Source organism: Neodiprion virginianus, unplaced genomic scaffold (genome assembly GCF_021901495.1).
Source record: "Neodiprion virginianus isolate iyNeoVirg1 unplaced genomic scaffold, iyNeoVirg1.1 ptg000023l, whole genome shotgun sequence".
Classification (NCBI taxonomy): Eukaryota; Metazoa; Arthropoda; class Insecta; order Hymenoptera; family Diprionidae; genus Neodiprion; species Neodiprion virginianus.
Genome location: NW_025804443.1, coordinates 89,938 through 114,422, shown reverse-complemented (window position 1 = coordinate 114,422; position 24,485 = coordinate 89,938). Strand labels below are relative to the sequence as shown.

General features: G+C 32.3%; 3 protein-coding genes across 3 annotated transcripts; 1 reads left to right on the top strand and 2 right to left on the bottom strand.

Moving 5' to 3' along the window:
* Window positions 1-10,509: 10,509 nt before the first annotated feature.
* On the bottom strand, window positions 10,510-12,045 carry LOC124309696 (ATP-dependent DNA helicase pif1-like). Its single transcript, XM_046773535.1, has one exon. The coding sequence runs from the start codon at window positions 12,043-12,045 to the stop codon at window positions 10,510-10,512; it is 1,536 nt and encodes a 511-aa protein (XP_046629491.1).
* Window positions 12,046-12,174: 129 nt separating this feature from the next.
* Window positions 12,175-14,406, bottom strand: LOC124309695 (uncharacterized). The gene has a single exon (XM_046773534.1). The coding sequence runs from the start codon at window positions 14,404-14,406 to the stop codon at window positions 12,175-12,177; it is 2,232 nt and encodes a 743-aa protein (XP_046629490.1).
* Window positions 14,407-17,341: 2,935 nt separating this feature from the next.
* On the top strand, window positions 17,342-18,733 carry LOC124309694 (uncharacterized). The gene is made up of 3 exons (XM_046773533.1): window positions 17,342-17,500; window positions 17,577-18,449; window positions 18,588-18,733. Exons 2-3 carry the CDS (start codon window positions 17,663-17,665, stop codon window positions 18,731-18,733), a joined length of 933 nt encoding a protein of 310 aa, XP_046629489.1. The 5' UTR covers window positions 17,342-17,500; window positions 17,577-17,662.
* Window positions 18,734-24,485: the final 5,752 nt, after the last annotated feature.

Below are 24,485 nucleotides of genomic sequence, written 5' to 3'. Positions count from 1 at the left end.
AGCAAATAATTAATAAATATGTAGGATTTTTTTAATAATCATATTTCTTTTTGATGAATTTAATTTATGAAAAAAAAAAATTTTTTTTTTTAAATTTCTTTTTTTTTAATGGTAAATTAAAAATTATAATATATATATATAATATATAATATAATGAAATATAAATACATTTATTTATACCGGGACAATCTTGTTACGTCCGTGGGTAGAGTTTACTCCTGAGCGGAAGGAGTAACCTGGTTGGCTTCGCTTTTACGTTTCAGGTCAACCGGAAATCAGGATGGGATTGAATAAACTGGAGTATATTGATATGTCGATCATAAGTTTATTCCGTAGAACATGAGATAGCGGTAGGAATGAGTTGTGTGTTGCGAAAAGATATATATGAAGGCTAGATGTGGAATTGTCGAGTGTCAGAATAGGAGTGTACCTAGAGACGTGAAACGTACGGGTGCAGAAAAGGTGTGACAAAGCTAGGAGTAGGGAATGGAATTGGAAGAGTAAGCATGATAGTGAATAGCGTGAGACTACGTAGAGATAAGAGGACAGGACAGAACTGTGGGAGAGTTAGCGAGTAGGAAAAATAGAAAGAAGTGTTATGTTGGACGTAACAATCTCTTGAAACTACACATATAACGCGCATGCGCCAAATAATTTAATCTCATTGGTCGGTGAAATCGCGCCACGGTGATGTTTTCATCTGCTGAGCAAAGCGCAAACGTACACAAAATGAAACAAAAGCTGTAATTCTCTCGCGCGTAAAGCCGTGGATTGAGGTTATGCTGCTGTTTATTTTTACGTAGCGTGAATTGTCTAAGAAGAATAGTATCGTTCAGCAATACCGTGGTTGATTTCGGAAGATATTCAACCGACGCAATAAAGAATTTAACGGAAAAGCAAATATCAAATGATACAGAAATTGGGTGTTATTTATTGAAAGAAGAAATCTGAAATTCAACGTGAAATGTCATTAACAAGTGGGAGTCTGGACAAACAGAGGTAGGTAAGTAAAAACAATGTTTATTGTGAACAGATTCTTTATTTACATAAAATTAAAAATAAATGAATGGTTGAGACCCAGTAGAAGGTATTTCCAGAGTAGATTCGTTACGGTGCAGTGCTCCAGAAGTCAGTAATTAGTGCCGATGAACGTGAAATAAATAAAAGAAATGAGTAACAAGGAATAAAGAAATTATTCATCTTAAACACGAAGCTTAGGAGGACAAAGAGTAGCAATTAACAGAAAACATACCCGATGCAATACTCACAAAAACCCTCGCCGAGATCATTGATTAGTTGACAAAGTTTTTGCAACTTCATTGTACAACAATCAATGTTCCGTTAACAAAGAGGGTTCACCAGATATCCAAGAATAAAAAGAGAAAAAGAACAACAGTTAATATTACAGTGTAAATCATGCTATTAATGAAAAATTAGGAAACAAAACAATAACTTACAAGACAATCGTCCGATAACACTGGGAGACCAATCTCCACTCTTCTGATCACCCCTCGTCTGGCCATTGGTTGCCTTTCAAAAAGTGCTGCCTTTTTTTGCCTTCAAAAATACCGAAAGATCCTATTTGATAATAATAGCTTCTAATATTTTCAGGTACGAAATAATTCATTGTCAAAGCGGGACTAAATTTGTCAGGCATGGAAACATGTAAGTAAATTTCCAATTACGTGATCTTTGACAATGACAATATTTTAACATGGATTCAATAATAAAATTCGTTTTTTTTTCAGCAGGCTCGAAGTTTAAACTTTAATTAACACGAGGAAAATTATGCCTTACCTGATGGTCAAAACGTTTAGGTGGCAAGGATCCTGGTTTCTCGAGGGGTGCAATCATTAGAACCATCGAACCTGGTTGTTTCGTCAGACATCAGGTGCCAGAGTGAATTTTATCAGGCCATCGCCACCTTCTTAACATCAGTTGAGGCAAAATTGAAGAGCGGGATATACTACAGATCATAATGGCTGAATATCCCATCATTTTACTTTGATCGAGCCAATAGCGATAAGTTTGTTACTTAACCGTTGCTGCCAATTCATTCTACCGAGGAATCATTCTGTGCACCATTGTAATTTAAGCATTGTTATTGACCAGCATTGTTTTTCAAACTTTATACCATTTGATTTGGTATCTTATTTTGAAGCTTACTTTTACCCTCTTTGGCATTGAATTCAGATAAATAGTTTTTCAAGTCCTCAATTAGATTGTAGGGTTGAATTTTGCTAGGCAAACTGAATCAATCTAAATCTAGAGCTGTTAAATAAGTTCAGTTAAAAATGTCTTTGAATTTAATCTTAGTTGACGGTGTCATCTGGCTAGCTAGTTGCACGACAACTTGAAACCAAATTCAATTTTACACTCTTTATAGGGTCCTACGCTAAGACTGAAAGCTTGTGAATCTCCATGTACCGCAATTATCTCTGCATTTCATGTTAGCATTATCTGGAGCAAAAAAAATCCCATTTTGAGATTGAAAATGGAACCTGAAACATAGAGTTATTCAATAGCACTAATTGAAAACCAAGAATTTTATAATGGTTTCTGCAACAAAGGGACTCTTTCCAAATATCCTTGTTAGAAGGTGATGTTCGAAGGACTATGAACAAGATATTGTATCGGATTACATTATTTGGAAAAAAATCTTCGTAAACTTCGTTAAAAATTAGATATTCATTTATTTTGATGGAACAAGGGACACAATCTTTACATTACTTTAAAATTGACATTACTCTAAAACATGATTGTCCTTGAAGCTAATTGTGACATTGAGGCGCATTTTGAGAAACTTGATTTTCAACTTGTGTCACAGGATGTGATTTACATTCCTGAGTTCTACGCTTTCGATTAGATTTTCTTTGTTTCGAACCGCACTAACATGAAATACAGAAATCATTTTAATAAATCTAATATTACTTGAATTTTCAATTTGAGTATTAGGTTCCCTTCATTTATTTAATCGAACATCATTGAAAATTAGCGAAATAAATTCTGATAATCATTCGGAAATTTTAAATAGTAGTAGCAATAATTTGTTAATCGGAAAAAATACATTGACTATCGACTATTCGTCAATTTTGTTGAACTATTTTCAAGAAAAAAAAGATTCACAGTTCCGTTACAGATAGTGAGATATTTAAATTTCTTGAACGCTCGGTTTAATGTTTCGTTTTCGAAAGTGATAAAATTCAATATTACCGCCTGAAATCACAAGAGAGTGAGAAAGTTGCTCAGTTGCTTGAAAGTGGCGATGATCTTTGTACGTCTGACAAATTGAATGGGCAGATAACAGTGAATATCAGAGATGTGATTATTTTAGCCGTATCACCTGTTGATAGACAAAAATTCCATTGTTATTTCTAATGTACGAAATAATAAAAATGATTAAATAAAGTGTTCGCACCTACCTGCTGCGTTTCTTCCAAGCACCCAACATTTAAACAGATTTCTCATTTTAGTCGAATAAAGCCAATTTTCAAAGAGCATTAGCATCAACTTTCCGAGTCACTACCTCGACTGTTTAAGATTCTAACCTCAAAAATTCGTATGAACTACAACGCCGCCAGAAACAGAGTTTGACAGCTGAAACTGGAAGTGGCCAACCTGCCCGAGCAGCCGATAAAACTCGCGCATGCGCACTATATGTATAGTTTCAAGAGATTGTCCCGGTATATATATTATACATTAATAAAATTGAATATAAATGGAGGGAATTAAGTTAAATAATTTGAAAGAAGGGGAAAATAATTAATCTAAACAAATCATTTTTCTTAACTTGAAGAATAAACAATTTTCAAAAATTAAAAATATGAAATTGAATAAATAATCATTTATCTATCTGTAAGTTTTCTTTAAACCCAATAATAAGTTCTAATCCATTGTATAAATGTTCCAAATTACAATTCATAAAGTAAATTAAATGGCATTTTCCTAATGAATAATATTTCTATTTTAATTAATATGTAAGCAAAAAATAAAAAAATATGTAGGAATTTTTTAATAATTATATTTATTTTGAATGAATTTAATTCATGTGAAAAAAATTTTTTTTTTTTGAATTTCTCTTTTTTTAACAGTAAATTCAAAATCATGATATATATATATTATACATTAATATAATTAAATATAAATACATTTATATATATATACATATTATACAATAATATAATTGAATATAAATGGAGGTAATTAAGTTGAATAATTCAATAAGATAAGAAAATGATTAATCTAAACAAATCATTTTTCTTAACTTGAAGAATAATTAATTTTTAAAAATTAAAAATGTGAAATTGAATAAATAATCATTTATCTATCTGTGAGTTTGCTTAAAACCTTATAATAAGTTCTAATCCATTGAATAAATGTTCCAAATTACAAATCATAAAGTAATTTAAATGGCATCTTCTTAATGAATAATATTTTTATTTTAATTAATCTGTGAGCAAATAATGAAAAAATATGTAGGATTTTTGAATAATTATATTTATTTATTTTTGATGAATCTAATTGATGTAAACAAAATTTTTTTTTTCAAAATTTCTTTTTTTTTTGAAGTAAATTCAAAATTATACACTAAATAATATGTATATATATATCATAATTTTCATTCATTTTTTATTAAAATTTGATTCTGGTTTTTCTATTAGTATTATTGTTTTTTTTGCATGTATTTTTTCAATTGATTAAAAAAATTTTTTTGCAGCATTTAATTTTGATAATTAAAGTAATGTAGAATTATGAATAATATAAAAAGTATAGGCTAAAAAATTATGCCAGCAGTAGCGGTTAAACGTTTCATACGAATTAGTATGTTCAATTAATAAATTGTACTAATTTATTTATATTTACCTAAAAAGAATTTCATGGTGGAGATAATATTTCGTATCGAGTATCGTCGTGGTATTCCATTTAAACCTGAAAAATGTTGAGGAAAGAAAGTTATATTTACTCCTAAAAATATAATAGTGAATTGAATTTTTAATCATTTTATATTTAATGTTATTCCGGTAAGTGATGGGGATCAGTGAATGAATCCTGCTATAATTCCAAATAGAAGTAAATTAATGTCAAATAAAAATACATCATTTCCTCAACATCCATTTCATTTAGTTAATTACAGACCTTGACCTTTATTAGGATCATTAGCTGTAATAATTCTACTTTTATTTTATTAAATTATTTAACTTAATTACCTCCATTCGTATTCAATTATATTAATGTATAATATATATATGTGTGTGTATATATATATATATACTTTATATAATATAGTTTTTAATTTACTTCTCAAAAAAGAGAAAATTTTGAAAAAAAATTTTTTTTACAATAATTGAATTCATTAAAAATAAATATGATTCTTGAAAAGATCCTGTATATTTTTCAATTATTTGCTCACATATTATTTGAAATAGAAATATCATTCATTAAGAAAAATAATTTATTTAATCAATTATTTCCTTTTTTCATTAAATTATTTGACTTAATTACCTCTATTTGTATTCAATTATGATAATGTAATATATATATATAAACAAATGTATCCATGTATTGAATTATATTAATGTATAATATTCAAACATATACATATATATATTATGAGTTTTAATTAACTTTTGAAAAAAGAGAAAATTGAAAGAAAAAAAGTTTTTTTACGATAATTAAATTCATTAAAGATAAATATAATTTCTCAAAAAACCATATGTATTTTTCAATTATTTGCTCACATATCAATTAGAATATAAATATTATTCGGTAAGAAAAATAATTTATTTAAATCAATTATTTCCTTATTTTATCAAATTATTTAACTTAATTACCTCCATTTATATTCAATTATATTGATGTATAATATATATATAAATAAATGTATTCATATTCAATTATATTAATGCATAATATTCAAATATATACCTATATATATATTATGATTTTTAATTTACTTTTAAAAAAAGAGAAATTTGAAAAATAAAAAATTTTTTCACGTCAATTATATCTATTAGAAATAAATTCAATTATTGAAAAAATCCTTTGTATTTTTTAATTATTTGCTCACATATTATTCGAAATTCAAATATTATTCATTAAGAAAATGCCATTCAATTTACCTCACGAATGGTAATTTGGAACATTTATACAATGTATTGGAACTTATCATAAGGTTCAAAGAAAACATATAGATAGATGAATGATGATTTACTTAATTTCATATTTTTAGTTTTGAAAAATTAACTATTCTTCAATTTAGGAAAAATTATTCATTCAAATTAATTATTTTCTTATTTTATTAAATTATTTCACTTAATTACTAGGGGCTTCGCCCCTGCGCGCTTCGCGCGCCTCACTATTTCCTTACGTATTGTCTAGTCGGTTGTTTCCGATCAACCCGACATTGCTATTGGCTCCCTATGTAGGTGTGCTCAGATTATTTTCGTAAACGAATCCACTCACATGTACAAAACTCCCGATGCCATGCAACCCCAATTGCATCCGGCGACTTATTTTGCTATAGTTATTATTTTCAGATTTTTTTACGTATATCTACGTATAGAGATATAGAGTCTACTGCGTCTGGTTTATAAGTACAAATAATTGATATCAATTCTTTGTTTTTTTAAATAAATTTATTTAACATTTTTCACTCTAAATTTAGTTTGAAGTTGACTTCGAATTTCATTGATTGATGAAAAATTTCGATATTCGCTTTCGCTCGTCTGAGCTCAGAGTAGATTCAATTGTTTATTTGCGAGTTTCCCCAGAAACTATTTTCGCCCGAGTCAGTTCCCGTTTTCGTGAAGAAGAATCGAACATTTCTTTAGAGCTCCTCAGAGCTATTCATGAGGTTTGTGAGGATTGGTTGATAAAACAAACCTTTTTTTCTTTATCAGCTCCGATCTTGGTTATTAATGCAGAAGCTACGGCTGATCAAGTTTTTAGAGATCTTTGTACTTTCTTGACATGCGTAGGTTAACCTATACTTACTTTATGAAGGAATAAAGCTAATTAAATGAAAGACAAAAAAAAAGTACAATAGATTTTCTATATTGAAATAACACAAAGATTACATGAAATTGTGTTTCAAAAATTGCTTTCTTGCAATCATTATTTTGTACAGCTGGTCTCCATTTTGTAGGTTCGATGCGGGGTAACGCTTTATTAGTTGAAATCGGGTTTCGGTCAGTTTGATTTTCTGCGTTGTACCTAATGCTTAGTTGGAATCGGGTTTCGGTCAACTTGATCTTCTGTGTTGTACTTAACAATCGCCCAGAGCGTTGCCCTATAATTAAAATTGAATGATTTTTAAGATAGGCTTGATTTTTTATGGAATTATAATTGAATTATTTTTCATTAATTAACAAACTTTTCAACGAGCTTACATTCGTTGTCATCAAGGCGAAGCAAGATGCGGGCACAGTTCCTTGAACCGTTAAGATCCCATTGCGCGGACCGATGTTGAGCCGTGAATATGTACTTTCTTCGGTCCGCGCAATGGGATCTTAACGGTCTAAGGAGCTTCGCCTATCTTGCTTCGCCTTCATGGTAACGAATGTAAGCTCTGAAAAGTTTATTAATTAATGAGAAATAATTCAATTCTATTTCGAAAGACCCGTAAAAGAACAAGCCTATCTTAAAAATCATTCTCTTTTAATTATAGGGCAACGCTCGGGGCGATTGTTAGGTACAACGCAGAAGATCAAGTTGACCGAAACCCGATTCCAACTAAGCATTAGGTGCAACGTAGAAAATCAAACTGACAAAATGGAGACCAGTAGCACAAAATAATAATTGTAGGAAAGCAAATTTTGAAACACAATCTCTTCTTCTTTTACGGGTCTTTCAAAATAGAATTGAATTATTTCTCAATAGTTAATAAACTTTTTAAAGAGCTTACATTCGTTGCCATCAAGGCGGAGCAAGATGAGCGCAGCTCCTTGGAACGTTGAGATCCCATTGTGCGGATCGATGTTGAGCCGTGAATGTGGAGCCCTGGTCACATATTTTCTTCGGGCTCTCGGTCGGTTACCGTTTTTCTTCAAACGGCGTAGGCTTGTTGGCTTGTTCTTTTATGGATCTTTCAAAATAGAATTGAATTATTTTTCATTAATTAACAAACTTCTCAAAGAGCTTACATTCGTTGCCATCAAGGCGGAGCAAGATGCGGGCGCAGCTCCTTGGACCGTTGAGATCCCATTGTGCGGACTGATGTTGAGCTGTGAATACGGAGTCCTGGTCACGTACCTCCTTCGGGCTCTCAGTCGATTATCATTTTTCTTTGAACGATGTCGAGTTGTTGCACACATTATTGACCAATATTTAGAAGGGCTCTTGAGGGAATTGAAGAGTTGTGCAATTGCGTAATTGATTAGTCGAGGAGTTGAGGAGTTGGGGAGTATAGGATAGGCCCCGGCCGGCGTGCGTGCCGGCCGGAGAACAACAACGAACTGATGTTTTCAATAATTGAAGTTGTTTGTTTTGTATTGGTCTTTTGTTTTTCCATGAGTTTTGTTTCTTTCTAGAAACTTCTTCTTTTGAATCGAGTTTTGTGTTGGATAGGCTTTACATATAGATATACTGTGTCTGGTTTATAATGTACAAATAATTGATATCAATCCTTTTTTCTTTTCAAATAAATTTATTTTACATTTTTTACTTGAAATTTAGTTCGAAGTTGACCTCTTTCGTTTTTGGGACTTCGGGATGTTTTTGCTGTGGAATGATGAATTTTTTATCATTTTCTTTACATTTCCTTGTATAATTTTCATTTACCATACATAGACGGACCACTCTTCGTCGTCCGTCTCAAGCAACAGCTCCTCCTCTGCTGCTTCTGCTGCTGCGCACAGCAGATCATCTAATCCGTCATCTTGTTTTGGTAAAATAGGCGTTAAATTATTTGCTTAGGGACTCATACGTGTTTGACTGTATTTTCAAATGTCGATATTTTTTTCTTTTTTTGACAAATGATTGTATATAAGTAATTATTTTTCCATTTTTAATGGCTAGCTGTAGAATTCACTGGTCATGATTCTCAAAAAGTGTCCGGCTCTTTGGTCTGCCGAGTTGAATTTGGATTTACATACTATTATATTATATCGATATGCTTCACCTGGTATTTTCTCGCTCGACCGCTGCAAAACCTCGTCGCTGTCCTGTTTCGAGAAATTTTCATTAATTTTATCATACTGCTTACTTTGCTCTTTATTGATTCATATTTCCAATGATATACTTACTTTGTTCGGCATGTTTGATTTAATTTATCTGTTTACAAAACAAAATATCACTAAACTGGGTAGCGCTCACGTATTCTTATTTTTTTGCTTCTATTTATTAGCTACGGTGTTTCATTTGAACTGTCAAATGTCGGAATATAATTATTTGTAATTAATTTTGTAGTTGCATGTATAGGTATAATAGATATGTACTTATATATTTCTTTTATTTATCTAGAAATTTAATATGGTATGAATATCGTAGAAATATTTGCAATTTTACGTCAACAAATTTGTACTTTTATCATTTTTTTATTTCTGATAATTTACATTTTTTTCTCACCTTCAACTCAGTCAATACATCTTTATATCTTTTTTCTAATCTTACTATTTGTTTCCTAATTTCATAGGCTAACTTTTATTTTTTCACAAGTTTCTATTTCATTGTATGCGTTTCGGCTTTTTCACCGAATGACCGACACGTGTGAATTTACATCTGAATAATCACAAAATAAGAAAATACTCAGTGGAAATGATTTATGTATTTGAACATCCAATTACAAATCGCGATTGTTTAAATTTCCATACGTTGTGCTTTATTTCCTCTTTATCGTTTTATGCTGCTACCTATTTTTGCATCTTCTTGCTCCTCTTGGCTTTTCTTTCTCTTTTCTCTGTTGTCCATTTTTTCAGTGATTTTTATATTCTTGTTGGTTTTCCTTTCGTTGCTGATTCTGTATTCCTTTCATTTGTATTCTCTTCTCCTTTTTCTTTCACTTTCGCTTCTTTTCTCCTCTATACAGTACTTTTTTTTCCTTCTTCGTATGAGGTCCCGGTGGAGTTAGTAGAGGGGGTCAACCCCTCGGCCTCTCGAACTCCTATCACCTCCTGTGCATTTCTCTTTTAAGTTCATCCATGTTTATTTGTTCGTTTGTGGCCTTGATGAATATACATTATGCAGTATTTATTCAATAATTTCCTTGTACACAATGTTCTTTATTGCATTTTCATTTTTTTTCAGTTGAATTTTTATACCTTTCTTCGACCTGCATCGTGACAATGCAACGTAGAGTTGACCATGTCCAAAGATTGGTCGGTCAATGAATATTCCCACGTGGTCAAAACTTTGTCCTTGTGATTTATTTATAGTTATTGCAAATGCCAACCTGACTGGAAACTGTCGCCTATGGAGGATAAATGGCATATCTGTGTCTCCCCGCGTATCTAATTTAATTCTTGGTATTTCTACTATTTGCCCTTTTCGCTCTCCGATTAGAAGTTCACCAATCTAAATTCTAGAGTGAATTTCTCTTACAACTAACCGTGTTCCATTGCATAAACCATCTGATATTGATAAATTTCGCAATGACATCACAATTGCTCCGACTTTCAGCTGTAGATTGTGTGGTGGTAAACCTGATGGCGTTAATCCATTCAAATACTCTATCGGATATCGCAGAGTAGCTTCTTCGTCAAGTGCTGCATCTGCAGTATCAATTCCTTGTAATGTTGCGTAATCTATGCTTTTTGATTCGAATATATTGCCATCCATTCTGCGTAGTATCTCTGTATTTAACTGATTAACTTCGACATTCAATGGAGCTAAGATGGCTCTGTTTGTTAATTCATCAAGTGGCAAATTTCTTGGATATAAATCGTCTACTAAATTGTTGCTTTGTATTTCTTTCTCTGGTACAAACAACTCCACTTCTCCATTACCTATATTAAGTAACCACTCTGAAAACTTTGCGGCATCCTCCTTTGCTCGCATATTTTTTTTCAAGCTTAATTTTTCAAATATACTCCAAAGTGTAGAGTATTTAATTGTTTCCTCTATTATTGGTTGTTTACCTCCTCGTTTCACAATGGGTAAAACTTGTCTGAAGTCTCCACCTAGTATTATAGTCTTCCCACCAAACGGTGATGCGTCTTCCATTATATCTTTTAACGTTCTGTCGATCAATTCTAAAGCAATTTTCGGTATCATCGAACATTCATCCCATATAAATACATCTATACTTTGTATTTTTTTCTTCATCGTTGCATTTGTGAAAATTGTTCCTTCCTTTTGCAGTGTCAATGGTAATCCAAATGTTTTGTGCGCGGTTGTGCCATATGGTAGTAAGATGGCTGCTATACCTGTCCAAGCAACACATGCAACATTTTTTTTTTCAGATTTCAACATGTAGTACAATGCGTTGTATAAAAATGTTTTTCCTGTTCCTCCTGATCCATCGATGTAAAAGCATTTTTCTTGCTTTCTATCAGTACTTTTGTTATCCATAATATTATCAAAAATTTGTGTATAAATCATTTTCTGATCGTTGTTTAATTGCTTCACCAGTTCATTGCCTTTCTTTGCAAAGGTTTCTATATTTTCCACTGTTATTTCGTCCGCTTCATTTTCGAAAATTATCTCCGGTATTGGTAAGTAAGAATCTGCACATGATCTTGCCTCAGCTCTGAGAAGATGCTCAATTGCACATAGTGCTCTATTTTCATGCTGATCCACGAAGTCTTCAGATAGTGCTTTCTTGTAAGTATTCCATAAATCTATCGCGTTCGATGGCATTTCACCGATTAAATACCACACAAAAAAATGACGTAACCGTTTCGGCATAAGTATTGAAACAGCTTCGTCGAATATTTTGAAAGCTTCGTCATTTGTCGCAGTTAAACCCATATCCACTGCAGCCTCTCTAAATGTATTCCATTCCTTCCCGTTTACAGTGCGTAAATCTATAAAACTCCTTGCATTTGTCGCATGTCCAAGGATTAGTTTGAGGTGAAATCTTTCGGAATCCCTTGGTGAAACATTTGTCATTCTACTAACTACTTGACATGCATATTTTCTTTTTTTCCACGTTTTTGTTGCTTCTTGAAACGAATAGTAATCTGGCGTGTTCGCGTAAGTTATATTTCTTGCCATTTCATCTATGCTGTTCAATTCAAACTATGCAATAAGATGGGTTCTCCACTTTTTTTCATTTGTAGCGGCTTCGACTTCTCTACCTTCCTCAAACGTTGCGTATTGCTGCCCCGGTAGGTGTACAGGTAAGCGTGTGACGGCATGACTTCGTCCATGCATTGGCAGTTCTAGTATACGCCAAGCTGCTTCCATCGGTCCTACGTAACGCGAATCTACATAATCCTGTATTTCATTGATTATTGGCTGACCATCACTCTCGCTGTTTGAATCAGTTATCTGTACTCTTGCACGATCATGTCCCTTGTGGATGTACTTGAAGACATATTTAATAGCCATTATTGACGCACAATATTCTACGTTCATGTGGCAGTCGTACTTTGCAAGTAGGTATGGATTGTGAGGCACAACCATGCTGTTGTCTACTTGGATATTTCTTCCTTCCACGCGGTTGCGGTAATAATTTATGTCTGTATTTTTTCGTCTGCGATACTTTGGAAAACCGCCACCGCTTATATCAGTATTTTCCACTAAGTCTTTCGGAAATTTCTTTGAGCATGACTTCGTTACCGAATTCCAGCATGGTATTTTGGATGTGTGAGGGCCGTGTAGCATGTGTGATGTGACAAATTGATATAGTTGTTGATGTATTCGTTTGTCTGGTATTTCTGCAGATATAAAACTGTCAATTGCTTCTGGAGTCAAAAGTTTGTCATTGTTATTTAAGATAAATAGTATGTGAGCATGCGGTAAGCCTCTTTTCTGAAATTCAACTGTGTATACGTATCCTTCAATCTTTCCAAATACTGAACCGCTTTCGATTTCCTTTAGTGCCTGTTGTAGCCGCATGTTGAATATTCGACAAGCTATTGTTGGAATGTCATTTACAGTGGTACCTGTAGGAAAATCTTTCAATACCGTACATATTTCCGGCCACTTAGGATTACATGTCATTGTAATAAATAAATCCGGTCGTCCAACTTTCCTTGTTATTGCCATTGCATCTTGGTACTGCTGTTGCATATGTCGCATGCTGCCGGAAAATGATGATGGTAAAATCATTTGGATCCCAAGTCTTGTTCGATCCGACGTATTCGCTTCACTATTTGATATGTGATCAGTCATTCCTTTGTAACATTCTACACGCAATTGCTTCTGATTATTTCTTAAAAACAATAAACGCTGCGATTCAATTGTGAGATATGCGTGAATCACATAGTGTTGTGTCAATCGTCCGCTCCGCAACAACTGATTCTGTGCTTCGCCTCGACGTAAGGCCAATCGATGTCCATAATATTGAACAGGAGAGATTTTCTTGTTTGTTCCTACGTGTTTCATATTATAGCTCCATCCTAAATCACCGCTCGGAAATAGTAATGGAAAAGTCATTGGATCAATGTGATGCGAATATCTCGGCACATATCCAACTGCACGGTCTTGTTTTGGAAATACTTGTACTTCTATATTTTCAGATACTGCCCCGTCATTGGAAACGATCAGAGCTGCTAGCTCACCACAAGTTGGCGCATTGTACCGCCGTCTATCGTCTTCCTTGAGTGCTATAAAGTTTAATCTCACCAGGCTTTCTCCCTTAACAAATCGCTCGTACGTTGTTTTAAAATTTGCTGCATAAGGATTGATATCTATTATCAGTCTACCAATAATTTCTAACAGATTTGCTCTTCTTGCATCATTTTCTCTCAGCGCTAGCTGAGTTTGTACGTCGTAGATGTAAATTTGTCCATATCTCGGTCGGTTATTGTTTGCGGTCTCTAAACTTGTAGACATTTTGTAACTCACATCCCCGATTATTTTCATCACATATGGTCCTGAATTCCCCATATCTGCCACGGTACAATTAAATGATGCAAACGCAAACGCGTCATTATATGATCGTATATGTTGTCTGAAGTGTCTTGATACTTCGTCATTCCCTTCTCGCAGACGTTGAAGTACATCAGGATATTCCGTTAATGGTGGTAATGTTATTTTTCCTCCATGACAGCAATTATTTGCCACCCTTCCTGTTTCATATTTGAACCTTTCTGCATTGCAATGTTTACATTTTACGTTCATTTCACCCATGTGTAGTTGTTCTACAGTTTTAAAAGTGCCTTTTTCAATATCCCCGTTGTAACGATGCTCAGCAATGATTGATTCACTGTTCATTGCTTCCACTCGTTCTCTGTTTCTGTCTAATTCCAACCTGTCTCTGTTATCTTCTATTGTTTGGCTGAATACACACAGTTCCTTCTCCATCGATTTCAACGTATCACTGTCACTTAATATTTCATCACAAACATGAATTTCCGACACGTTATTCTTGCTTATAAGTCGTCGACACACGTTTTCGTCTGTCGTTTTATCTCGTTGTCTCTTGCTATCCACTTCAATTCCTTCTATGCTTGCTTTTCTTTTTTTCATCAATCTAAGCTTCCATTCGTTGGTTGAAAATTGGTGTTCCTTCTCTATTGGTATCGATCTATCTCCTTGACTTGCTGAATTATTTTTGCTACCGCTCTGCCCGTTATTCTCCAAAATCACCTTCTTTATATTATTTTTTTCTCTATATTTGCGTTGCTGTTCACTCCGCAAAACACGTCTTTCTTTTGTGGTTAACATAGATCCTGGTCGTCCTCTTGCCTGGTTATAGAAATATTTGTTTATTATTCTTCTCTGGCTTATTTGGTTATTCGCACTTACAATTTTATTTTCCTTTTTCTTTTGTGATACGTCCGACCATCCACCGTCTCCATCGCCTTGTCTGCTGGTTGAAACTCCTCCTTTCTGTTCGTTGGTTGAAAAGCCAGTTTGATATTTTTTGTTCGCTTCCCTATATTTTCGCTGCTGTTCTCGTCGTCTAATTTTTCGCTCTTCTATGTCCATCGCATTGGTTGGTCGTCCTCTTGATTTATTCTCCAAATCAATCATCACAATCGATTCTTCCAATTCTTCTACACCCTTCGTTGAATTATTTTTACTACCGCTCTGCCGGTTATTCTCCAAAATCACCTTCTTTATATTATTTTTTTCTCTATATTTGCGTTGCTGTTCATTCCGCAAAACACCTCCTTCTCTTGTGGTCAATATCGATCCTGGTTGTCCTCTTACCTAGTTATACAAATATTTGATGGATATTATTCTATGGCTTGTTTGGTTCTTCGCACTTACAATTTTATTTTCCTCTTTCTTTTGTGATACTTCCGACTATCCACCATCTTCATCGCCTTGTCTGCTGCTTGAAACTCCTTCTTTCTCCATTGTCATCGTAAATCCGGGCTGTCCTTTTGACTGTTTGGTGATATATTTAGATTTACTATTATTTGATTGTTACTTTTCATACTTATTACTCACTATCTGAATTTTATTTTGGTTCTGCAAGACATCAAAGTGTCCACTGTCTCCGTCGCCGGTAAAGAGTAGTGAGAATTGTATTTCATTTTGTGATCCGATCCGGTGCGGATGAATTTGTTCTTCGCGATACACGATTAAACATATTTTAAAAATGTCCGCAGCTGCAGCTACTTCTGCTTCTCCCCCATATATTCCATTTTTCTTCATGTGTGATTTGTAATCACCAGGTGACCTAATCACAGCACCGTTTGACTCATTACCTGTAATAAAACCCGCAAATGTAGACCAATTATCCACTATATTTGAAACGATACTCAGTCTCACCTCTGCGTGTCGATCTTGAGTCCCGTATACACAATACGCCAACGCGCGAAAAAGACAATTCCCGTCGGGAATCATCTTGATAATTTTCATTTGCATTGTCATTTTTTGCGCGTCAGAAACAGATACCTATGAAGATATTTGTCATAAACAGCCGATGACAGCTGTCAAAGGGTTTCCTAGATGCTTTTTGTTTTGTTTTCGGGATCTCGGCCCACCGCCAACTCCATGCGTATACTATTGTTATTATAATCTTTTTTTACTATTGTTATTATAATCTTTTTTTTACTATTGTTATTATAATCTTTTTCTACGTTCATTTGTTTGAAACTTTTTTATTAGATAGAGAGATTTAACTCAATTACCTCCATTCGTATTCAATTATATTAATGTATAATATATATATGTGTGTGTATATATATATATACATATATATATATGTATACTTTACATAATATAGTTTTTAATTTACTTTTAAAAAAAGAGAAATTTAAAAAAAAAAATTTTTTTTACAGTAATTAAATTCATTAAAAATAAATGTAATCATTAAAAAAATCCTATATATTTTTTAATTATCTGCTTACATATTATTAAAATAATAATATTATTCATTGAGACAATGACATTTAATTTACTTTATGAGTTGTAATTTGGAACATTTATACAATGAATTAGAACTTATTATAAGGTTTAGAGAAAACATACAGATTGATCAATGATTATTTATTTAATTTCATATTTTCAATTTTTGAAAATTACTTATTCTTCAATTTAAGAAGAACAATTTATTTAATTTAATTATTTTCTTATTTCATTAGATTATTCAACTTAATTACCTCCATTTATATTCAATCAGATTTATGTATGACATATATATATGAATGAATGTATTTATATTTATTTATATTATTGTATAATATATATAAGTATGTATATAAATAATTGTATTTATATTCAATTATAATAATGGATAATATATACATAGATATATATATCTTATAAATTTTAATTGACTTTTAAAATAGGAGAAATTTGAAAAAACAAATTTTCTCTACAATAAATAAAATCATTACAAATAAATATAATTATTGAAAAAATTCTGTATATTTTTTAATTATGTGCTCACATACTAATTAAAATGAAAATATTACTCATTAAGAAAATGCCATTAAATTTACTTCATGAATTGTAATTTGGAACATATACAATACAATGGATTAGAACTTATTATAAGGTTTATCGAAAACATACAGATATATAAATGATTATTTATTTAATTTCATATTTTCAATTTTTAAAAATTAATTATTCTTCAATTTAAGAAAAATAATTTATTTAAATTAATTATTTTCTTATTCTATTAAATTATTTAACCTAATTACCTCCATTTATATTCAATTATAATAATTCATAATATATATATTAATAAATGTATCTATATTCAATTATATCAATGTATAATGTATTAATGTATATCATATATGTAAATATATATATATATATATATATATATATATATATATATATATGTAAGCTTGGGTACGTTACCAAGCTACGTAGCGCCGCGCGTTGGCTCATGCGCAAAGAGTCAGTATGAAAGATGACTCCGAGCTACGAGCACTAATGACAATACAAAAGTCATAACAAAGGTTTGCTATCGGCAATTGTATTGATTCAGGTTAGTTTGTAAGTGTGTGCGATTAATGTAAATAACTTATCGTTTTGTTAACTCTTGTAAATATTTGATCTTTCAGTTGTTTACTACATCATACAAGTGTTGATTAATAACCTCAAATCCACTCCATCAAAGTTCCTTGTCTGTCGCTTACAAATCAATACAATGGAGAAAAAAGCAAAATTTTACTTCGTCTCGGAGGCTGGCATAGACTCAGCAAAAAGTACAGCAGTGAAAGTAAAAAAAATTCAGCTGCTTGGGCAAGAGGAAAGTTTTTTGTTTCCAGCGGACAAGCAGACGAGAGCTCAGCATGATAAGCTTTTCGAGAATGCTATTGTGAAGAACGTAGTCAAGAGTCTGAAGCAACGCAACAAATTTCGTAATGTAGTATTGACGTTGTCTGAAGAACTGGAAAACATCTACTTGGATGAGGAAGGTAATGTTGTTTTTCATGACGAATATCTTGAAGAGGATACCCCAATGCAAGAGGCAAGCGGAAACAGAGAGGCATCAGCCACGAGTGAGAGGAAAACGAGCTCGCTCGTGAAAGACATGGTAGTGGAAAAGTTTAATGGTGAGAATATGAATGCGAGTAATTGGATGCGTTTATATGTGCAGGAGTGTGACAGAGTGGGTATCGCGCAAAACAAATACGCGGAAGTTTTGAGATTGTTCCTAGAGAAGGGAGCGTTAGATTGGTATAGCGTATCGGTAAAACAGATTTCTTTATTGAACTGGGAAGCGTGGAATAACTCTTTTATCGACACCTTTGCCGCGCAGTCCTGGGTAGACATTGAGTATGCTTACAATTTCAAATTTTACAGCGGATCGTTACTAGAGTATGCGCTAAAGAAAAGGAGCTTATTATTAGAAGCGGATGATAGCCTATCCGTAAGCACTCAAATAAACATGATCGTGATTAGTTTACCAAAGTTTATTCAAAATAAACTAGATAGAAAGTCCATCGGGTGTGTAGACAGTCTCATGTCAAAACTAAAACAAATTGGGAAAATAAGTGATAAGAAAAATGAAAATGTAAACAAGAAAAGCTCAAATGAGAAAAGGCCATGTAGTATTTGCGAAAAACTAGGATATAGAAATAGATTCCATTTGGAAACAGTATGCCATAACAAAGATAGGCAAAGTAAAAATCCTAAAAATGAAAATATCAGGGTCACAAATAATAATGAAGTTCAGGAGATATTAGCTAGGCAAGAGGAATCAAAAAACGATTAGTCCTCCCACTTATAAAAATAAAAATATTTGCAAATGGCAATCCAGCAACAGCTTTATACGACTCTGGATCAAATGTTTCTTTGATCAGTAGTACATTCATAACTAATAAAAAAAATATTAAACAAATAATAAGTGGGAGAGATACCATCAAAGGTTTAGCTGGGATTGCAAAAACGGAGGGCATTGTAGATTTAAGAATAAAAATTTGTAACATCGAGGAGAATTTTCAATTTTTCATTGTTAAAGGAAATGCTATGGATGGTGAATTTTTGATTGGATTAGATGCGATAAAAAAATTCAGGTTATGCCAAGATGAAAATTTGAGGATATCTCAAAAACAGGAAAATACAAAATTGGTCAAGAAAAGTAATTTCAGTAAAATGAGCGCCAAAAAAATCGATGAAATAATACAAAAAAATGAGAAAATATTTGCAAAATCAAAATTTGACATAGGAACAGTAAAGGGTTATGAAGCCACAGTAAAGTTGACAGAAAATAGGTACATTTCAAAGAAACCATATAAATGCTCTTTTCAAGATAAAGCAGAAATTGAAAACCAAGTAGAGGAATTATTAAATGCAGATTTAATAGAGGAGTCAAGCAGTCCTTTTGCAGCTCCTGTAACCTTGGCTTACAAGAAAGAGGAAGGAAAAAAACAAAAAAATCGTTTATGTATGGACTTTAAGGAACTAAACAAGATTATAGTTCCAGAGAGTCAACCATTCCCTAGGATAGAAGATCTTACCGTACGTGCCAGAAATTGTAAGTTTTTTACAAAATTAGACGTTAATTCGGCGTTTTGGTCGATCCCGATACGTGCGAAGGATAGATACAAGCTAGCCTTTGTAACACATAATAGGCACTTACAATGGAAATGCTTACCTTTCGGCTTAAAATCTGCTTCTGCCATTTTCCAAAGAGTTTTAGCAGGTATAATAAAAAAAAATAAATTGGATGCATTTACCGTAAATTACATAGATGACATTTTAGTGTTTTCCAAGACATACGAGGAACATTTACAACATGTAGATATAGTATTGCAAATATTACATGATCAAGGCTTTAAATTGAACAAGAACAAATGTCAATTTGCTCAAGAAAGGATAACCTATCTGGGGCACGAAATTGAAAACAATATGGTTAAACCAATAAATGATAATTTAGTCGCTATCAAAAACTTTCCTATACCTACATCAATAACACATATTAGACAATTTTTAGGAAAAGTAAACTTTTACTTGGAGTTCATCCCAAATCATGTTGTCTTACTAGATCCTTTGCGAAATTTGTTAAGGAAGAATGTAACTTTCCACTGGTCTGAAGAATGTAGGAATAGTTTTAATTTAACAAAACAATTTTTATGTACAGTTCCAGCTTTGGCAATATTTGATCCACAAGCTCCAATATTTATTTTCACAGATGCAAGTAATAAAGGAGTTGGAGCCATATTGAAGCAACCACAAAAAGACAATTCCTTAAAATCAGTATTTTTCTTTTCTAGAAAATTGACTGATGCTCAAAAAAGAAAAAAAGCAATTTATATAGAAGCCCTGGCTATTAAAGAAGCCATTTTGTATTGGCAATTCCATCTAATAGGAAAAAAGTTCATTATTTTTACGGATCATAAGCCACTAGAAAACTTCAACATAAAAAAATGTAGTGACATGGAACTAGTGAATATTTTAAATTATATTTCAATGCTCGACTTTGACATCATATACAATCCTGGTAAGGAAAATTCTGAAGCTGATTGTTTATCGAGAAATCCAGTTTTGGAACCTCGAGAAGATACAGAGTTGGACTACGCAATTAGAACCTCAAATTTATTAAAATTAATAGATATTAAAGAAAATCAAAAAGCATTAAGAGTAGATGATAAGTGCATCATAAAAGAAAACATAATTTATAAAGTATTAAACAAAAGAGAAAAAATTTGGATCACCGAAGATTTCGGAAAATCTCTTATCAAGGACATGCATGTAGATCAAGGTCACATAGGCACAAAACAACTAATATTAACTTTCGGTCAAAAATTTTATTTTAAAAACATGTACAAACACATAAAAATGACCTGCAGATCTTGCGAAACTTGCATTAAAAATAAATCCAGAATAGGCTGCTTCAAAGCACCCTTATCTCAACTTGGTCCAGCAAAGGAACCCTTCGAAATTATTTCCATAGACACAATAGGAGGTTTTAAAGGCAATAAGAGTACAAAAAAATATTTACACCTGGCAGTGGACCACTTCACTAGATTCACCTACATAGTAACCTCAAAGACTCAAATGGCAAAAGATTTCATAAATCTAATTAAGAAAATAGAGAAAAATGGAAACATAAAATTAATTCTATCAGATCAATACCCTGGTATAAATTCAACTCAGTTCAAACAACATCTAAGTAAACAAAACATAGCACTGGTTTTCACGGCAGTGGACTGTGCATTTTCTAATGGATTAAACGAAAGAACAAACCAAACTCTCGTAAACAGAATAAGATGTAGAATCTATGAGCATAGAGAAAAATCATGGCCTCAGATAGCAGAAGAATGCACACAGGACTACAACAACACAATTCATAGCTCAACCGGATTCACACCGAATTACTTGCTCACAGGCTCTAACAAGTCATTTTTACCAGATGAGTTGAATGATAACAATTTGTCAAATTTAATCAGCAACAGAGAAATAGCGTTCAGAAGATCTAAACAAATACACGACCAAAATAAGGAATATTATGATAAGAATGTAAAGCGAATAGACTATAAGGTAGGAGATTTAGTTTATGTTCAGAGCGTTAATAAACTAAATAAGGATAAATTGGACCCAATCAGAACAGGTCCCTTTAGAATTAAAGAAAAAATTTCAGATGTAATGTTTTTGTTAAATAGTAGAGCCAGAAAAAACGAATCAAACATTTTTCATGCCAGCAAGCTGGTTCCTTATTTTGACGATGCGCTACATCGGTCTTGAGAGGGGGGATGTAAGCTTGGGTACGTTACCAAGCTACGTAGCGCCGCGCGTTGGCTCATGCGCAAAGAGTCAGTATGAAAGATGACTCCGAGCTACGAGCACTAATGACAATACAAAAGTCATAACAAAGGTTTGCTATCGGCAATTGTATTGATTCAGGTTAGTTTGTAAGTGTGTGCGATTAATGTAAATAACTTATCGTTTTGTTAACTCTTGCAAATATTTGATATTTCAGTTGTTTACTACATCATACAAGTGTTGATTAATAACCTCAAATCCACTCCATCAAAGTTCCTTGTCCGTCGCCTACATATATATATTTATATATTATGATTCTTAATTTACTTTTGAAAGAAGAGAATTTCTTGAAAAAAAATTTTTTTTTAGAATAATTAAATTCATCAAAAATAAATATAATTATTGAAAAAATCCTACATATTTTTCAATTATTTGCTCACATATTAATTAAAATGAAAATATTATCTACAAGAAAATGCCATTTAATTTACTTTATGAATTGTAATTTGGAACATTTATACAATGGATTAGAACTTATTATAAGGTTTGAAGAAAACGTACAGATAGATCGATTATTATTCATTTAATTTCATATTTTTGATTTTTAAAAATTAATTATTCTTCAATTTAAGAAAAATGATTCATTTTAATTAATTATTTTCTTGTCTTATTGAATTATTCAACTTAATTACCTCCATTTATATTCAATTATATTAATCTATAATATATATATATATATATATATATATGTATACAAATATGACGAGGCCTATATTCACCTCATCATATTTCTTCCGCACTCCCAAATTTGAAATTTCACCGCACAACAATAAGCGCCTTTGGCAGTTTCACGGTCAATAGTACGTACGTGTAAATATGAGCGAATACAGACAATAGAATGCCGAGGGCATTATGACAGATTAGTACATAAGCTATTATCAGCGGAATCGCACGTGGAAACGTCAGAACAAGAGGAAAATAAGCTGTAAATGTCGTTTCTCCATTTACAGGTAATATTATTATTATTCAACGTAGAATATAAGTACGTAATGTAAAGAAAAGTAATGTAATGTAATAGTATACGAAACAATAAACTCCATTTACAGAGAAACTCATCGCAGCTTCGACAAAGTTAAAAAAGGAACATTATAAAACGACATTTTTGCTTAAAAAAAAAAAAAAAAAAAAAAAAAAAATACAGAATGGAAAAACTGAAATTTGAATTTACGGTCAAGTCTTCGACGGAAGATCCGAAAACAAACATAATCGCCATAACCTCAATAACCACACCCGACGATCGCTGTTTTATACTCCCGGACCAGCTTCAACCGATGAGACATCATGCGAAACTTACAACTACGGCGGGTTATCAGAAAATAAAAGCTACACTACAAAAAAGAGGACAAGCGAGAAAAGTATGGATTAGTTTGGCCGGAGATATACTACAACAGTATAAGGATGAAGATGGGAACATAATATGCAACGACTACTTACTTGAAGAAATGTCAACAGCGCAAGACACTACACCCACAGCAAACATCACAGAAGAGGCATTATCAAGAATTTTGAAAAAATTTACCGAAAAGAAAACTCAAGATAAGCCCCAAGATTATGGAATCCGTAACTTAAGAAAGGTATCAGAAAAATTTGTAATAGAGAAATTGACAGGCAGAAATTCAAATGTGCCCCAGTGGATGGATATTTTTTAAAATGAATGTTCTCGATTAGGTGTAGAAAGAGATATTGAAAAAATCGAGATCTTTAGACTTTTTCTAGAAGATTCATGCATCGACTGGTATGGGTCAATGCTGATAAAATATACATTAGATTCAGAGTGGAGAACATGGAAACAAAATTTCTGTGAAACTTACGCCAATGAAGGGTGGACTGGGATCAGATATGCAATATCTTTCAAATACATAAAGGGTTCGCTATTAGAATATGCTTTAAAGAAAGAAAGACTTCTATTAGGAACAAACAAGTCAATAGATACGCCTACCTTAATTGATCTTATTGCTGTAGGGTTACCAAATTTTGTATCCGATAGAATAGATAGAGAAAAGTTAAATCAGACTGAAGATATATTTAAGGAGATCAGAGGACTAGAGCACCTGGTGAATAAAAAAAATTCAGAAAAAAAGAATACTACAAATATTGAAAACAAAAGTAAAGCGAAAAATAGTGACCATAAACCATGTTCGATTTGCGAGAAAAAAAATAAGAGCAATCGCTACCACCCAGAATCTTTATGCTGGTTCAGGAACAAAGCCGACGATCAACAGAACAAAGAATACATAAGGCATGTAAATAACTCTGGGTTAGAAATAGAATTAAATACCAAAGATCCAAAAAACTTATAGTGCCACCATCAATCAAAATCAAAGTATTGCTAAATAATGCGTTACAAATCCAAGGAATTTACGATTCCGGCTCGAACGTTTCTTTAATTAATTCAAAGCTGTTACATTTAAAACAAAAGAAACTTCATAACTCACATAACGCACATTTAAAAACGATTAATGGTGTAGGAAAAGCAAACGGCATGATAACTCTAAAAGCTAAAATTTTTGATATCGAAAAAGAAATTGATGTTTTCATGATAGATAACGAACATTTTGAACACGATTTTTTAATCGGACTAGACTGTATAAAAAATTTCCAATTAAGACAAAACGAAAATTTAGAAATTACACAAAAAGTCCAGGCCATTCCTGAAAATAGACTTAAAAACAAACCTAACATACAAAATACAAATAAAAAAT

What these genes read in the sequence shown, in the direction of transcription:
- LOC124309696 (XM_046773535.1), bottom strand. Translation starts at nt 12,045, where the DNA reads ATGACAAATGTTTCACCAAGGGATTCCGAAAGATTTCACCTCAAACTA.
- LOC124309695 (XM_046773534.1), bottom strand. Translation starts at nt 14,406, where the DNA reads ATGGAGAAGGAACTGTGTGTATTCAGCCAAACAATAGAAGATAACAGA.
- LOC124309694 (XM_046773533.1), top strand. Translation starts at nt 17,663, where the DNA reads ATGGAGAAAAAAGCAAAATTTTACTTCGTCTCGGAGGCTGGCATAGAC. An exon ending in GTTTATTCAAAATAAACTAG is followed by an intron (nt 18,450 to 18,587) that starts ATAGAAAGTCCA and finishes GCGAAAAACTAG; the next exon opens with GATATAGAAATAGATTCCAT.